Source organism: Pipistrellus kuhlii, unplaced genomic scaffold, assembly GCF_014108245.1.
Source record: "Pipistrellus kuhlii isolate mPipKuh1 unplaced genomic scaffold, mPipKuh1.p scaffold_m20_p_6, whole genome shotgun sequence".
In the NCBI taxonomy this organism is placed as follows: domain Eukaryota; kingdom Metazoa; phylum Chordata; class Mammalia; order Chiroptera; family Vespertilionidae; genus Pipistrellus; species Pipistrellus kuhlii.
In genome coordinates, this window is record NW_023425562.1 from 53794932 (window position 1) to 53813125 (window position 18194).

The following is an 18194-nucleotide window of genomic DNA, read 5'->3' on the forward strand; positions in this document are numbered from 1 at the left end:
ACTGTTCCATGGTATTGGGAGTGTATGTGTGTTTGTGTGTATACATACATGTGGACATAGGAGGTGATCACATGACTGCAGGCAACGCCCCTTCATTTCTCTGTATGGCTCACCTGGGATACCAATACAAGGGACCTGAGCCTTCCCCCTCTTCAGAGTGCTCCGTGGCTCCCACTGACTCCACACTAGCCCAAAGCCCAGGCCCAGAGCCCAGGCCCACCTGTCCTGGGTCCCCACTAGAGCCCACAGACACCAGTGGGCTCTCCCTTGAGAAGCCAGAGCTCACGTGGACCAGCTCTGTCTCCAGCCAGGGTCCCTATCCTATCCTATTCAGTGTTTCCCAAACTTTTGACATATGTGTACCCCTTCTATAATTTTCGTAAGGCTGAGTACCCTCGTACTCATGAGAAATTAGAATTAGGTGCAGCTAAACACGGTGCAGTGCATATCCCCACCAAACTCCGGTGCAACGCTTACCCCCACCGGACTCTCCCCGTACCCCTGGGGGTACGCGTACCACACTTTGGGAAACACTTTGAAAGGAATAAGAAGCTCCAGCTGCACACTCCCTAACACCCTGCTCCCAGCCTCCGTGTGCTCACCAGTGCATACTGCCAGCCCTCCTGGCCCTGACCGTAGCAGAGACAAACAGCAGACTCCATGGAGAGGGGCACAAATATTGACAGAAGCCAATATTTGGTGAAGCCAATATAGGGTGAACACTTCCTCTCCCTCGGCATTTCCGGCACAGGGGATGCTGAGGGATGGCCAGGAGGCACAGAGAGGGGGATTCCCACCAGCCCCTCCTCCCTACCACAGGGCAAGCATGTCCAGTGGCTCCCTTTGTGCAAGGTGTCCTGCCTGAACCTTCCCCCTAGGGGTGGGAGCCACTCACTCCTGTGACCAGTGTCTGGGACATTGAGGTGCTTCGTAAGTATTGGTTGAATTAATAGATGAATGTACAATTATTAAGACCCTTGTAACAATGATAATGGCAACATTTCAGGGCTTCCCCTTCACCAAATGTTCTTGAGGGTTCTGTATTAGTTTCCTAGCACTGCTGTAAAAATAACAGCCTTAGTGACTTAAAACACTAACTATCTTATGGTTCTGGAGGCCGGAAGTCCAAACGGGGTCTCCCTGGGCTGGAATCAGGGCATTAGCAGGGCTTTGTTCCTTTCCAGAGGCTCTGTTTCCTTGCCTTCACTCCCTGGCCCATGGCCCCTTCCTCTGTCTTCACAGCCAGCAAGCTGGGCTGAGCGGTCCCTGGGCCGCCATCTCTCTCCTCCCTCGCCTTTCTCTTCCACTTATAAGGACTCCTGACAACCCTGGCCCACCTGGACCATCTAGGTCTCCCACCTCAGGGTCAGCTGATTAGCAGCCTTCATTCCATCTGCAAGCTCTAATTGCCCTTTGTGTGAAACCAGACACATTCACATGTTGAAGTTTTAGTACCCAGGCCTCTTTGGGGAGCCATTATTCTGCTCCCCACAGGTACTTAGCCTGCAATTGGAGCAACAGCCACCAGGGGGCAAAATGAATTCATTTCAGCTTCACAACCCACTTTAGGCTCTCTCCAGAGGCAAGGGGGGGGGTGGGGGGGGGAGAATGAAACCAGACATTTCCACTCTGTTAGGCCGTTGCTTTTCCCCAGTAAAAAGCAGAACTTTATTCAAATATCAACACACATATATTAGTTTGTATTACACAAAATGCCCACCAGCGAGAAGCTCGGCGTCCTAAAATGTATTCAGATACAAAGAAAGTGGCAAGGCTGGGAACGTGGGACAAGAAGGGGTCTGGAGCAAGAAAAAGCAGAGCCTGGATATTGGAGCCTCAGCTCTCACTCCTGCCTCGCCCCTGAGACCCTGGCATGACCCTTCCTGTCTCGAGGCCTCCGTTTCCCCACATTAAAGCTGGAAAGTTGGTAGGAATGGCCTCCTCCAATGAGGAAGGTCCAAGGCCAAGCTGGAGACTAGGTAGGCCCTTCCCCCCCCCCCCCCCCCCCCCCCCCCCCCCCCCCCCCCCCGCCCCCTCTGTGTGAGGTCACAGTGCCAACAGCTCACTTGACCCAGCAGGTTCCGCATGACCCCTTTCAGGGAATGATAGGAGGCTGAGGGAGCAGCCAGTTCCTCTCGCCAACTCCCAGAGAGCCTCCCTCCATTCCCCATCCTAGAGAAGGAAACCAATGCCACGGCCCTCAAGGAGCCCCCGGGACCTGGATGACCCCCTGGGCAATGCCAGGGATCCCAGGTCCAGGAGGTGAGGACAGCAGCCCCCTATCCTTTACAAAACGGTGCCCCTTAGCCCTCACCTTGGAGGTGAGCAGGCATTCATTACCACCTGCAGGTTACAGGGGCAGCAACTGAGGTCAGAGGTTTGACAGGGGCTTCCCTCGAGCCTCCCGGCCAGGAAGCGGTGCAGCAGGCATCCTTCCGGCCTGGGTTTATTGAGCTCCTACTGTGTGCCAGGCACCGAGTGGATGGCTGGGGGCACAGTGTTGGGTTTGGGGTCAGCAGGCCCAGGTCTGCCGCTGATTCACAGGCTGGTGGTCTTGGGCAAACTTCTCGGCAACTCAGTTCCTCAGCCTGGAACACGGGGGCCATGTTTCTTGTGAATTGTAAAATGCCACTGTGAATCTTGTCAGCCCCCGAGCGGTCCAGCGAGGCCGGAACCCCTGCAGAGCAACGGAGTCCTCCTCTCCAAGCATGAGTAAGCAGGGAGGGGAGAGGGGAGCCCTGGGGTCTTCGTGGCAACAAGGGGCTGAGGCTCTGAGACGTCAGATGGGCGACCCAGGGTGACCTGGCAAGGGGCAGGGCATGGGGTGGGGGTGCTCACACCAAACTCTGGGTGCACCCAGGTGTGTGCAGGCACCATGGTCCACACCCAGCAGCGACAGGACAGCCCTGTGTTCTCTGCAGATGATGCCTTCCTGTTCCCGCTCCGTCTCAACGGCCCATCCCCGGGCATGGTTCAGTTCGTAATGGGATGTATGTGTAAGTGTATACTGAAGGGCCGCCTCAAGCCAGGCTGACCTTGGAGGTGGGGGAAGGGGTGTGAGCCTGGGCTGGTTGCAGGGGCGGGAGAGAGCACAGGTGGAGCTCTGGAGGTCTTCCCATCAGAGGTATCAGGGTGTCATTCCATCCAGGATCTCTTCGGTGGTTAGACAGAGGGACTGGGAGGGAGGCTTGCAGCTTGGAGGAGCAGCTAACTGCCAGCCATCGCCTACTCTGACAGAGGCCTGGCCACTGGGTCAGGAGAGCGCTGGTGAAGTGGTGGGAATGGTGTGATGCAACTGGCCCTCACTTCAGATTGGTATTCTACTTCTGTGGTCATCCACCCACCTCTCCACTTATTCATCCACGAGGTCCTGTATCCAACCATCTGTCCACCAATCCTTTTGTTTTTATATCGGTGCATTCCATTAGAGCCTCCATCCATTCATTCCCTGAGCTATCCACACCTTTGTTAATATTCATAACCATCCAGTCACCAGTCCCTCTACCCTTCCTCTCTTTCCCCATCCACTCAGCCATCTTCCTATTCACCTGTCTTCCAAACCCCTTCTCCCATCCCGCCTGCTCATCGTCCTGATTTCCTACTTTTGTCTAGCTCCACGCTGGGCAGTGCTAGGCACCAGGATGAACTAGACAAAGACCCTGTTCTTGAGGAGCTCCCAGTGTCTAAAAATGGGCATTCATGCATCCTAGGGTTCCTATGTCACTATTAAGTACCTGTTAACTGCCCATTGTGAGCAGTAATCACCTATAGGACTCATACTCACTCCAAGCTGGCACTTGCCCATAAGCAGAGCAGGGTTGCCCTGGGCTCAACTAGCAAGTCAAGAGGGTCTCCCAGCTCCAGTTCCTCTTCCCCCCACCCCACCCCGACACACACACACACACACACACACACACACACACACACACACCAGGGAGTCAGCAAGTCATCGGAGAATAAGAACAAGGCTGCAACGACTCACTGGTCTTCTGTCTTATCTGCAGCCTGGGTCACCTGCCTGGCCTGCTTCCTGAGGACTCAGGTCCACCAAATTCTATTCAACCCCTTCAGGTAAGCAGGGGAGGCAAGGGAAGGCTGATAGGAGTTGGAACCACGCAGCTGGTAACCATGGCAGCCTCCTCACTGGTTTGAACCTCCTCCTTGATCTACAGACCAGACAAGCTATCCCACACTTGGCTTTTCTCAGATACCCTCACCCCAGAACATACTATGGCTCCCCATTGATCCATCACCTCAGCCTGCAACCCTTTGAAATCCTACCCCACCTTTCTTTGCGAACTGCCCTCATTCTGCTTCCTGTGGACTCATCAGGCCAGCAAGGCTAGGGGTTCCCACTTCCTGGACCCCCTTTTTCTATTTCCACCTCCACATCTTTGTACACTCTGTTCTTCCTGCCTGGAATGTCCGTTCCGTCCCTTCCCTTCCTGCCCCATCAGACTCCTCTGAATTCCTGAAGAGCCTTCACTTCATTCATTCACTTGAAGCTACATGCTAACTGTTTCCTTCATGCCTACTTGGGGCTCAGCCTTGGCCCTTACCACTCATGAGCTTCCAGTTGAGTGGGGAAGGCAGACACCAGAAACAGTGTGAGTGTGGGGAGTGAAGAGTCTAGAGGTTGTAGCAGGATGGGCATTTGAGCTGAACTCTAAGGGTGTATTCACCAGGAGAGAAGACAGGAGGGAACAAACAGTACGTAGATGGAGAAAGGGAGTGATGAGAACGCAACAGCCATAGTGAATTGACCTCTGGTGGCCCCAAGTGCTGGGATAAGAGCTTTCTTCCCTCTGTCATGCCATGGAGCCAAGGAGCATGCCAACAGCCCGGAGAGGGTGTCACTGCCCTGAGAAGGGTCTGCCCCTCAGGGTGGAGAAGAGCTGGAGGCCAGGCAGGGACTGGCCAGCCTGTGCAAGCCCTGCCTCTCCTTGGCCACTACTTCTGTCTTCCAGATGCAAACCGCTCTTCCAGAAGTTCATGGAAAAGACAGGTGTCCTGGTCCTCTTTCTTTTCGGTGCGTCCCCAGGGCCCTGGTCCCTCCCAGGTGGAGGAGTCCCTAGCTCTCACCCATTCTGTAGAGGGAAAGACTGGGGGTTCTGGCATTGACTAGGCAACACAGCCCCTCTATGAGCCCCAATTTCCCATCTGTCTAATAATGAGTGTTGCTGGGAGGATTAAATGTAATAATGACCAAAAAAATTTTTTGAAAGCTTTAAAAACTGTAAAGCTTTTTCCAAAACATGTTATGATAATTATTACTCCCTCTCTCAGCCACCACCACCACCTCCCACATCCACAGCTCTGTTTTTTCAAGCAAAGGAATATCCTTCCTCCCCTCAAATGTATGGGGACAGGGGTGGATTTCTTAGAAATTCCTAGAACACTTAACCCAACAAATAAGGCTTTTGAAAATATATGTTTTAATTGATTTTTAGAGAGAGAGGAAGGAAAAGGGAGAAAGGAGAGAGAAATAAAAACATTGACTGCCTCCTGCACACCCCTTACTAGGGGGTTGAGCCCACAACCCGGGCATGTGCCCTGACTGGGAATCAAACCATGACCTCCTGGTTTATAGGTTGATAGTCAACCACTGAGCCACGCAGCTGGCTTGAAGGATTTTATTAATGTCTTAAACAGTAAGATTTCAGGCAACACAGATATCATAAAATGACTACCTCCTTTTCTTCTTTTTGCCAATTATTCCCAATAGAATTGGGACAGAGGAGGGAGACGTGGATTATTTGATTTATGTGAGACACAATGCAGTTTTTTGAAATCATTCAGTAATAAAGTAGACATCACTATTATCCCATCTTACAAATGAGTTGTAGAAAGATAATGTAACTTCTCCCAAAAATGCACAATGTTAGCAAGGGGCAAAGTTGGGATTGGAAGCTAGATGCCTTAACTCCAGACCCTAAGCTCTTAACCTTTCATCTTAAATGGTTCCTCCTCATTCCTCTGACCCCACAGGATTCTGGGTGTTTATGATGCACTTACCGTCCAGAGTGGAAGTCTGGCAGGTGAGTGTGTGCTCTCTGCAGGCACATTGCTGACTGACCTTCCTCGGTCAATGTCACCTCCATAAGCTGCTCTCCCTGTCACCTCTCCTGGATCCTAATCAATTCCTGACTCACCCCAGCTCCAAGTCTCTGCCTTTGCCATGCCACTTACCTGGAACCCATCTCTCCCACCAAAATGTGTCTTTCAAAGATCAGATGCAATATTCTCTCTTTCCGATGCCTCTCCTGTCACTCACTCCCAGAGATAACACTTCTCTTCTTTATCAAGGTTCCCACATAAAATGGGATGATGAGAGCAGGCTCTCTCTCTACTCAAGGCAGTTTGTTCTGCTCCAATAAGATGAGATCATTTACTATGCGGTTCCTGGGGAAGAAGGAGGAGGAAACCACTGACAAGAGCTCCCAGTCTGACTGCAAAGAGGCTCAGAAGGCCTAGAGAGAAAGAATGTTTGATGAGCCTGTCCCTCCCTCTTTCTTCTTCTCTTATGAACTCTTTCATCTCCTTCAAAATCCAGCTAATATGTCACTTCCTTCAGAAACACCCAGGCAGAGGTGGTCACATTCCCCTCTCCTCTCACAATTTTCTGTAATCACTGATATGAGTTTCTGTAATCATTACTATTTCCCCAGCTGTACTGCAGCCCTTGAAGGCAGAGCTTATTCATTCCTGCAATATCTACCTCAGGACTAGGCATCAGGTTGCCACTATCAATGTTGGGTGATAGGATGGCCACATGGGAGAGAGAATGGATGGGAGGAGGAAAGTGATGAACGTAGGGGTTGGGGGAACTATTTGGAGGATGAATGGATGAATGGAAAGTGGATGGATGAAAAAGTGAATTGGTAGGGAGGCAGATGGAATATATGGGTAGATGGATGGATGGATGGATGGATGGATGGATAGATAGTTGGGATGGTGGATGGATGGATGGATGGATGGATGGATGGATGGATGGGATAAATGGATTGATGAAAGGGTACACGAATAAGGTGTGGTAGATGGATAGAAATGTAGAGGAATAAGAAAGGTTGAATAAATGGAGTAGATGGATGGAAGAAGGTAAATGGATGGGATGGTGAAAGGAAGGGAGGATAGACGAGTGTGAATGTGGATGGATGGATGGATGGATGGATGAAAAGGAAGGTAAATTGGATTTTGGATAGATGGTAGATCAGTAGATTATGAAAGAGTAAAAAAGAAGGTAGATGAATGGACAGATTTATGATGGTGGGAAAAATGATAGATGAAGCTCTATTGGGCCCAAATTTGACCATCTGAAAGAGATTTCTTGCTTCCTCAACACCCCACCAGGATGACAGCATAAATACTCCACTGCAGAGCTTGAGGTAAGTTCTATTAACACCTAAAAACCAGAGCTATAGCTAGGACCTGGAATATATTGACTAACAATATGAGCTCTGAAGTCAGACCAACCTAAGTTTAAATCCCTGCTCCAGTACTCTCGATCTGGCTAACCTCATGCAATACACTTTACCTCTCTGGGTCTTTGATTCCTTATTTGTTAGATGAGGCATAACATCCACCTGGATCTGAGTAATTATTGATGTTAAAGAAGATACAAACTGTCTTGAATAATTCCTGGTCTATAGTTAGTGCTCAGCAAAAGACAACTGAAAAGAATTTTAACCAACAAGATACTACCTGGTGGCATTATCCTTAATTGCAGGCAAAATACTCAGGAATATTTGGAAGGAATGAGGTAGATTAAAGAATGTTCCAAGCAAGAGGAAGACCATGAGCAGTATTTTAGAGATAAGATGGGGATAGGCTCAGGAGAGTAGAAAAATGTGAAGCTAGTTCTTAATGGGCTGACTGGCAAGGGTAGAAGCTGAGAGTGACAACAGTACCACAGATCAGTCAGTCCATGTTCTCACCCCTTCCTCGTAAGGCTGTACCAGGAGAAGGTGCGACATCACACAGGGGAAATCCAGGTTCTCCGAGGTATCATAAATCAGCTCACTGCCAAGCTCCAGGAGATGGAAGCCATGTCAGATGAGGTGAGATGCTGGCCATTCTGCCCCAAACACCTAACTTCTCTGTTTGATGTCCTGTTTCCTATACCCCAAGTTTTGATGAAGTACATTCCCCAATAACTTCCTGAAAAAGAGTGAAATAAGAGGTACCATTTATAATTTATGAACTTGCATGTTTGAAAATATCTTCATCCTACCCTTATACTTGATTGTAATTTGGCTGGTTATAGAATTATAGGTAGAAAGTACTTCCCTCTGAGAATTTTGAAGGAAGCCCAGTATTGTGTTCTAGTTTATATTATTGCTGTTGAGAAGCCTAACTTTTATTATTGGTCCTTTAAGTGTGGTTTTACAAACTCCATGAGAATTTGTAAAAGATATTCTTTTTTTCCTCAGTGTTCTATATTTAGTCCACTTAGGGAATGCTGAGTTTATCAGAATCTATGGATTAATGTTTTTCAATAGTTTTGGAAAATTCTTATTTATTATCTCTTAAAATATTGTTTCTTCCTTATTATCTGTGTCCTCTCCTGGGGATTCAACTATATCTATGCTAGACCTATAGAATTTATTCCACATAACTGTTATGCTATTACTTGATTGGTTTGTTTTTTTATTCTTTTTTTCTAGTTGCTTAAGTTTTTATATTTTCTATTCACATTTCTTTAAGCTAATTAATAATCTGATATTCTTTTTTGTTCAGTCTACTGTTAAATCTTTCCATTAAGTTCTTAATTTCATGTTTTGCATTGTTTAGTTCTAGAACATACATTTGATTCTTTTTCATAGATTTTTAACTCTATGGTGAAACTTCAATATTTCACCTGTATTGTCCATCTTTTCCTTTATTTTATTTAACATGAGATTCATGCACTGGCGGGGAGGAAGTATGTGTCCCTCAGCCTGGCCTGAACTCTCTTGCAGTGCAGGACCCATCGAGGGATGTCCGCCTGCCAGCAGTCAGACATTTCTCTCACAGTCCGGGACCCCTCACTCCTTACTGCCTGCCTGCGGTGGAGTCAGGAGAGGCTCCTGCCACTGCCACTGCACTCACTAGCTGTGAGGCCAGCTTCTGGCTGAGCAGTGCTCCCCTTGTGGGAGCACACTGACCACCAGAGGGCAGCTCCTGCATTGAGCATCTGCTTCCTCCCCCCCCCCATCCCCCCCCCCCCCCCCCCCCGGTGGTCAGTGTGCAGCATGGCGACCAGTCGTTCCACCATTTGGTCTATTTACAATTAGGCTTTTATACAGGACTAGAGGTCCACTGCACAAAATTCATGCGGGGTGGGGGGGATATCCCTCAACCCAGCCTGCATCCTCTCCAGTCTGGGACCCCTCGAAGAATGTCCGACTGCCCATTTAGGCTGGATCTCGATAGGATTGGGCCTAAACAGGCAGTCAGACATCCCTCTCATAATCCAAGACTGCTGGCTCCCAACTGCTCGCCAGCCTGACTTCCTGATTGCCCCTACAGCTTCTGCCTGCCAACCTGATCACCCCTTAACCACTCACCTGACAGCCTGATTGATGCCTAACTGCTCCCCTGCCAGCCTGATTGCCCCCAACTGCCCTTCCCTGCTGGCCTGGTTGCCCCAACTTCTCTCCTCTGCTGGTTTGGTCACCCCTAACTGCCCTCCCTTACAGACCTGGGTCCCTCCCAACTGCTCTCTGCTGCTGGCCATCTTGTGGCAGCCATCTTGAGTCCACATGGGGGCAGCCATCTTGTGTGTTGGAGTGATGGTCAATTTGCATATTACTCTTTTATTAGATAGGCTAGAGGCCTGGTGCATGGGTGGGGGCTGGCTGGTTTGCCCTGAAGGGTGTCCTGCAGGGGGCAGCCTGGGCAAGGGGCCTGTGGTGGTTTGTAGGCTGGCCAGGCCCCCCAGCTACCAAGTGGAGGCCCTGGTATCTGGGATTTAGTTATCTTCTATAATTGAAACTTTGTAGCCTTGAGCAGAGGCCAGGACCAGCCAGGGCAGGCCGGAAGCTTGGCTTCCTCCATCACCAGGGGCAAGCCTCCTGCTCCCTCTAGCTCCATGGCCACCACCATCTTGGTTAGGCTAATTTGCATATTCTCTCCGATTGGCTGGTGGGTAATGGTCTATTTGCAAGCTTCTCTTTTTTTAAAATATATTTTATTGATTTTTTACAGAGAGGAAGAGAGAGGGATAGAGAGTTAGAAACATCAATGAGAGGGAATCATTAACCAGCTGCCTCCTGCACACCCCCTACTGGGGATGTGCCCACAACCAAGATACATGCCGTTGCCCAGAATCGAACCCAGGATCCTTCAGTCCGCAGGCTGAAGCTCTATCCACTGAACCAAACCAGTTTCTGCTGCATGCTTCTCTTTTTTTCTTTTTCTTTTTTTTTTTTTTAATATATTTTATTGATTTTGTACTGAGAAGAAGGGAGAGAGATAGAGAGTTAGAAACATCGATGAGAGAGAGTCATCGATCAGCCACCTCTTGCACACCCCCTACTGGGGATATGCCTGCAACCAAGGTACATGCCCTTGACCAGAATCCAACCCGGGACCCTTCAGTCCCCAAGCCGGCGCTCTATTCATTGAGCCAAACCAGTCTTGGCGCATGCTTCTCTTTTATTAGTGTAGATATACACTGAGTGGCCAGATTATTATGCATTCAGAGATCATAATAATCTGGCCACTAAGTGTAGATGCTTATGCTCAGAGATTCTGTGGGTCAGGGATTTAGATAGGACAAAACAAGGGCGTTTGTCAGTGTTCCATGATGTCTGAGGCCTCAGTGTGGAAGACTTGAAGGCTAGGGGTGACTCGGTACCTGGGCCTGCAATTAACTGGGGATGTTCATTCACGTCTGGAGGTTGATGATGGCTGTCAATTGGAACTCAAGGCTGTTGACTAAAGCACCAAAACGTGGCCTCTCCGTGTGGTCTGGGCTTCTCCACAACATGGCGGCTGGTGTCTCCAGAGAACCAGGCAGTACTGAATCACCCTCGGAGTTAGTTCAGAAGTCAGACAGCATCGCTTCTGCCATAATCACAGTCCCACTCAGACTTATGGGGAGATAAATTAAGTCCCCCCTCAATGGGAAGAGTGTCAAAGTCACAAAAGAAGTGCTTGGGATTGGAGACCATGATAGACCATTTTGGGGAAGTACAATCTGCAAAAGCTGTAAAAAGTCTAGTCAAAGCAATAGCCAGCATATACTTAGCCAGCAGTGGAACGCCATAGCTATAAAGCTGGAACTCTGGAACCAAACTGACTAGCTCTGCCTCTCATGAGATGTGTGACCTTGGACAAGTTATCCTTTTGTGCCTCTGTATTCTCATCTTTAAAATGGGGATGATGATAGTACATTCCTCCTAGAATGAGGAAATTAGAGTGAACGTATGTGGTGCTGAGTAGCCCTGGCACATAGTAATGACTTTGTAGCTCTTAAATCTAATCCTCACAACAATGGGAGTGGCCATAACTGCCATCCCATCTTACAGAGGAGAAAACTGAGACTGAGATGGCCAGTACCCAGCCCAACACCCCACAGCAGTAAACGTCTGTCTAACTCCAGGGTCCCTGCCCTTCACTTCACTTCACTTCTGAACGCAAATTAATCCACGTGTGACCCCCTGTCACCGTGGGGATAAAAGTACTGCATAAACCCAGTGGGTGGGATGGGGTGGCTCTGTGTCGCCTGGGCTCCCTCACAATATACTAGTAGTGACTGGGGACCAGCCATGGCTTCCACGGGCAGGGTAAGCAGTTAGGGGAGAACTGCCTGTCACCTGGGAGAACACACCTGTGGACCACGCTCTGTAAGAACACACTAGGGCACAGCTTATGTCTTCTGCCTCTTCAGCAAAAAATGACCCAGAAAATAATGAAGATGATACAAGGCGATTACATTGAAAAGCCGGACTTTGCCCTGAAGTCCATCGGTAAGTGATCCCCTCCCCCATTGTGCGCCCCTCAGTTTCCTCAGCAACTCTTCCGGGGTGGATCGGAAGTTCATCTTCAGAGCTAACCCTGTGCCCCAGCTGGTTTTCTTTCATGGAGGCTGATGTGGGCGGGGGAGGCCCTCCACCACGCCGCCTCCCACTCCCTATCCTCCAACTTAGGGGTCAGCAGAGCTGCTCTTGTCCCATGTGGGAAGACTGACCACATTAAAAAACAATGCAGGCCCAGTTACCGTTGGGGATTGGTGCTTCAGAAAAATAAAGCAGGTGGCTGGGAGGGAGGGGAGCCGGGCAGAGGGAGAGCGTTTGGGCTGTAACCTGGTGAGGAACAAAAAGCATTCCAGACCAAGGGAACCAATTTGAAAGGTGCCCCTGCAAGGACACAGCGGGATGGAGGGATGGCGGGATGGAGGGATGGCAGGATGGCGGGATGGAGGGATGGCGGGATGGAGGGATGGCAGGATGGAGGGATGGCTGGATGGCGGGATCGGGATCCGGATCGAGTGAGGGCATGCGAGAGGAAGTGAGGTGGGGCCAGCAGGGCCGATTGCTTCTGCCCGGCAGCCACCAACTGGTCCAAGGCACCCTCAGGCCCAAGCAGATGTGGGGTCAGAGGGTATCAGCTTGACCTCCCAGGGCTGGAGTAATGGGTGTAAGAATTACTAGGTGTAAGTATTACTCGTGTAATTCTTACATCCATTTCTCTTCTGGGAAATGGGTGCACTAGTAAGAATAGCCATAACAATGATGATGATGACATAAGTGAGGGCTGCCTGGGCGCCAGGCACTTCTGAACAAAGTCTGAGGTATTCATTCATTTCAACCTCACCACAACCCTATGAGGTGGATGTTATCTATCATTCCTTCTGTTATTGTTATTGTTATTGTTATTGTTATTGTTATTATTCCCATTTCCCAGAGAACACTGAGATCCAGAGAGGCCCAGTGACTCGTCCAAAGTGCATTGGGCACAGTCAGTGCCCAATCAGGGAGGCTCCCCTCCACCAGGCAGAAGTGGGGGGGCTGCTCAGCTGAGACCCTCCATCTCCCCACCTTTCATACAGGAGCCTCTATTGACTTTGAGCAAACATCACCCACATACAACCACGACAAGGCTCGCTCCTACTGGAATTGGATCCGGCTGTGGAACTATGCACAGCCCCCGGACGTGATCCTCGAGGCAAGGGGCATGGGGAGAGTGGCTGGGGTGAGGGCAAGGGTCTGGGGGTCTTCACTGGAAGCAGAGGTTGAGGATGAGAGTAAAGGGGATGGAGCCTGGGGCAGGGACAAGGCTTGATGCAGGAGGGCGATGGGGCAGGGCAGGAGGCAGACAAAAGTGGCAATTGGTGGTGGTGGGGGTGGGGGTGGGGGTGGAGAAATCAGGGGCAAGAGTAGGAGGCAAGAACAGATAGCAGGGCCGAAACCGGTTTGGCTCAGTGGATAGAGCGTCCAAAAGGTCCCAGGTTCGATTCCAGTCAAGGGCATGTACCTTGGTTGCGGGCATATCCCCAGTAGGGGGTGTGCAAGAGGCAGCTGATCGATGATTCTCTCTCATCGATGTTTCTAACTCTCTATCCCTCTCTCTGTAAAAAATCAATAAAATATATATTTTTTAAATAATAATAACAGACAGCAGGGACCACTGGGAGGCTGTGCAGCAGCAGGAGACAGGCACAGGGATAGGGGGACAACCTGCTTCAGCTAGAAGGGGCTCCACCTCAAGATGGAGGGTCAAGGAACCTTGAAGGGCCTAAACAGGCCCCTGTCCTCACTGCTCAGGGCTGAGGGGAAGACTCACCTTGCTGCCTGCAGTCAGGGGGGCTTCCTGGAGTTGGGGGCGCTCAAGCAAGCTTGGTAGACAGGAGGCTCTGGCTCACCCAGGAGGGCAGAGGAGGTCTAGGGGAGTAGGATGGGGTACAGAGTTTGTCCTTATCTACCCACCCAGCATAACCTCCTTCGCACCTGCCCCTGCAGCCCAACGTGACACCTGGCAACTGCTGGGCCTTCCCGGGTGACCGCGGCCAGGTGACCATCCGGCTGGCCCAGAAGGTCTACCTGTTCAACCTCTCCCTGCAGCACATTCCCAAGACCATCTCACTGTCGGGCAGCCTGGACACGGCCCCCAAGGACTTTGTCATCTACGTGAGCAAGCCCTGGCAGGGAGCAGTGTTTACCTAGGGCCGTGGTCAGCAAACTGCAGCTCACGAGCCACATGTGGCTCTTTGGCCCCTTGAGTGTGGCTCTTCCACAAAATACCACGGCCTGGGCAAGTCTATTTTGAAGAAGTGGCATTCGAAGAAGTTTAAGTTTTAAAAAGTTGGCTCTCAAATGAAATTCCAATCGTTGTACTGTTGACATTTGGCTCTGTTGACTAATGAGTGTGCCGACCACTGCCCTAGGGCAGTGTTTCCCAACCTTCTCTCATGATGAGAATCACCTGGTGGAGTTGTTAAAACACAGATTCCTGAATCCCAACTAAGAAGTGCTAAACTAGAATTTTTGGGAACATATAGGTAAAATTGCATACCTAACTTAGTGCTCTGTATATAAAATCTGTCTTAGAGCACTAGTTAAGTATACAATTTTACCTATATGTTCCCAAAAATTCTAGTTTAGCACTTCTTAGTTGGGATTCAGGAATCTGTGTTTTAACAACTCCACCAGGTGATTCTCATCATGAGAGAAGGTTGGGAAACACTGCCCTAGGGGATGGCCTCATAATGGCAGCATGCCAGGCTCTGTGGTAAATGGCACAACTCATGCAGGCGGTGGGCCTGGGTGACGCTCTGTTAAGGCGGGACATGGCCCGGGTCAGAGTCAGATCACAGCTTTCAAGGACAGGGGATGAACAGCTATTCTACACTGAGTGGCCAGATTATTATGATCTCTGAATGCATAATATTCTGGCCACTCAGTGTATAACCTATATAATAAAAGGCTAGTAAGCAAATTGTCCCCTCGACCAGGAGTTCGACCAGCAGGCAGGCCAGCCAACTCTTCCCCTGGCCAGGCTGGACCCCACCCATGCACCCATGCACGAATTCATGCACTGGGCTTCATGCACACCACACACACACACACACACACACACACACACACACACACACACACACACTGTGAGTGGCCAGATAACTATGCGTTCAGAGATCATCACAATCTGGCCACTCAGTGTATATCAACCCAAGCTTTTCACAGCTAGTTTAGTTCTCAGAGGCCCATTTCACTGATAACGAGACTGAGGTCCGGAGAAGGGTAAAGGAAACACCCAAGTCCTACAAGTCAATGGCTGAGTAGAGGTGGACCCTCAGCCTCCAGAGTCCCAGGCCAGAGCTCTTTTCTATCCATTATTCTGTGCTGCAACAGTGTGGTCCCAAAGAGGTAGGGAGCTCCCCATCCTGGGCGGGATGCAAGTCTCAGCTGGAGAGGGGCAGCGCTCTCTGAAGGTGCTGCCTGTGCATGACACTGTCTTCTCGGTTCTGATTCCTCAGGGCATGGAAGGCCTTCCCAGGGAGGAGGTGTTCCTGGGGTCGTTTCAGTTCCAGCCGGAAAACATCATTCAGACGTTCCAGCTCCAGGTACCTGAGAAAGGCTGCCCTACTAAGTGCACTGTGTGCCAGGCTTTACCCAGGGGACCCCACGGCATCTCCCAATAGCCCCAGGAGGTGCACGATTGTCACTGACCTACCTGGCAGAGAAGGAAACTGAGGCTCAGAGAGAGGGACCTGCTGCCAGGGACAAGAGTGGCCCCAGAGGAGATCCATGCAGCACGCTGGCAGTTCCCGGTTTCCCTCATCTGCCCAGGAGCCCTCGCAGGGGCAGCGGATGTTGAACAGGAAGGGCCCATCAGGCTAGGAACACTGGGTTCCAATGTAGCATCTCCATGCTGGCCGGTCCATTATCAGCACCTGGTCCCACCATAGGTGGGAAGGATGGAGGGGAGGGAGTTGGAGACAGAAGCAGGACTCGCCGAGTAGCTGCTGGGATGGCTCTGAGACTTGGTGGAATAGCTAGGCCTGGGAGCTGACATGGGTCCAAATCCTGACCCAACCACAAATTCTGCATGATCTGGGTTATTCCCTCCCTCTCTGGGCCTCAGTTTCCCCTTATACAATTCTCTAGGAGATAGAGACAATCCAGTGTCCTACATCTACTATGTCCCAGGTGCCAGTGAGTCGTCCAGCTCCAAGATCTCATTTCATGCTCACAGCAGCCGTGGGACACAGATGTTACCACTCCGGTTCACAGGGCAGGAAACTAAAGCCCAGAGAGGGATGGCCATTTACTCAGGGTCCCACAGCACACAGGTGCCAGGGCCCCAAAGCTGGCACACCTCCCTGATCAGTGTGTGTGTGTGTGTGTGTGTGTGTGTGTGTGTGTCCTTCTGGCCTTAACATCTTCCATCCCAGCCCCTGAGTATCGATTTGCTATGTGGCCTTGGAACGGCCCATTCCCCTCTCTGGGCCTCAGTTTCCCCTCCTATGAAATGGGTCCCTACCACTCCCAAACGCCCTTCTGAACAGGCAGGGGGGAGGGGGCCTAGGGGAGAGCTGCCCCATGTCTGTGACTCTTTCAGAACCAGCCCACCCGGACCTTTGGGGCAGTCAAGGTGAAGATATCAAGCAACTGGGGGAACCCACGCTTTACCTGTCTCTACCGCGTGCGTGTGCACGGCTCTGTGACCCCACCCAGAGAGCAGCCTAACTGATCCCCCACCCCGAGAGAGATTAAAGTTTATTCTTCAGGACCCAACCCAAGCCTATGTGTCTTTGGCCCCAAAGATTAAGGGTGGGCTAGCATTTGATGTAGCAATTATTGATCATGTACTGGCTGCACAGCATCCTCACAACAGCCCCATGGGGCCCCATTTCACAGATGGGACAGTGAAAGCTCCCAGGAAATACATGACTTGCCAGAGGTCACAGCCAGAAAATGGTAGCATCTGGATTCAAACTGCCTGACGGCTGTACGTAAGTCATCTCCCTTGCTCCAAATTGAGCTCTGCCCTTGACTCAGGCATGACCTTGGGCAAGACCCAGATCTCTCAGCCTCAGTCTCCCCAGCAGAACATTGGGAGAGGATGATGGCTGTTATACCAGATAAGGTGGGAGGTGGGAAATCTCACCCCTGCCCACCTTGGAGTGTTCCAGCATCTTACAGATGGTTCGCTGTGTGGCATTAGGCAGGACACACCCTCTCCGGACCTCAGTTTTTCCAAGTATAAAGAAACATCTGTTTTCTCTTTTGTGCATCAAAAACATAACATCGACAAGTAAAATGGCAACCCACAGAACGGGAGAAAATATTTGTGAATCATATAACTGATAAAAGATGAATAACCAGATTATATAAAGAATTCCTACAAAGGAAACCATCAACAAAACAAGAAAGCCCACTGCATGGGAGAACGTATTTCCCAATGCTATTTCAAATAAGTGTTTAATCTCCAAAATTTACAGAGAACTCATACAACTTAACAAAATGAAGATAAACAACCCAATCAAAAAATTGGCAAAGGACCTAAATAGACACTTTTTGAAAGAGGACATATATTGGGTCGGCAGCTAAGTAACTGCGGATTTTTTAAAGAAAAAGACAATTTTTTCATGGAACTAAATAACTTTATTCTGTAATGTATTGCCCATTTTGATCAATGACCTCTTGCCATCTTTCAGGCAGCATCATAATCCCACGTTCAAAAAACTTCTGGTTTTTATTAGCAAAAAACTGAATCAGGTACGATTTGACATCATCATCATTATTGAAATTTTTACCATTCAAGGAGTTTTGTAAAGATCGAAACAAAAAGTAATCAGATGGTGCAGGGTCAGGACTATATGGTGGATGTGGCAAAACATCCCAACCAAGCTCCATTAATTTTTGCCGAGTGACCAAAGATGTGTGTGGCCTTGCATTGTCATGATGGAATACAACACCTTTTCGATTTGTAAATTCGGGCCACTTTTCTTCAACTTCATTGTTTAATTTCGTTAGTTGTTCAATGTAGACATCAGAATTGATCGTTCGGTTGGGTGGTAAGAGTTCAAAGTAGACAATTCCTTTGTAATCCCACAAAACTGATAACAAAACCTTCTTTTGATGAATATCAGCTTTTGATGTTGTTTGAGTTGGTTCACCTGGCCTGCTCCACGATCTTTTCTGCTTGATATTGTTGTAAACAACCCATTTTTCATCGCCAGTTATCAGTCGTTTTAAAAATGGACCATT

At 49.7% G+C, this 18194-nt stretch overlaps 1 protein-coding gene across 1 annotated transcript; it reads left to right on the plus strand.

Annotated features, from left to right (window-relative positions):
* The first annotated feature begins 2188 nt into the window (after positions 1–2188).
* SUN5 (Sad1 and UNC84 domain containing 5) lies at positions 2189–16708 on the plus strand. Its single transcript, XM_036418755.1, has 13 exons — positions 2189–2262; positions 2648–2712; positions 2922–2996; positions 4005–4071; positions 4968–5029; positions 5989–6038; positions 7351–7385; positions 7949–8057; positions 11873–11951; positions 13034–13149; positions 13944–14111; positions 15458–15544; positions 16543–16708. Exons 1-13 carry the CDS (start codon positions 2189–2191, stop codon positions 16672–16674), a joined length of 1119 nt encoding a protein of 372 aa, XP_036274648.1. The 3' UTR covers positions 16675–16708.
* The last annotated feature ends 1486 nt before the right edge of the window (positions 16709–18194 follow it).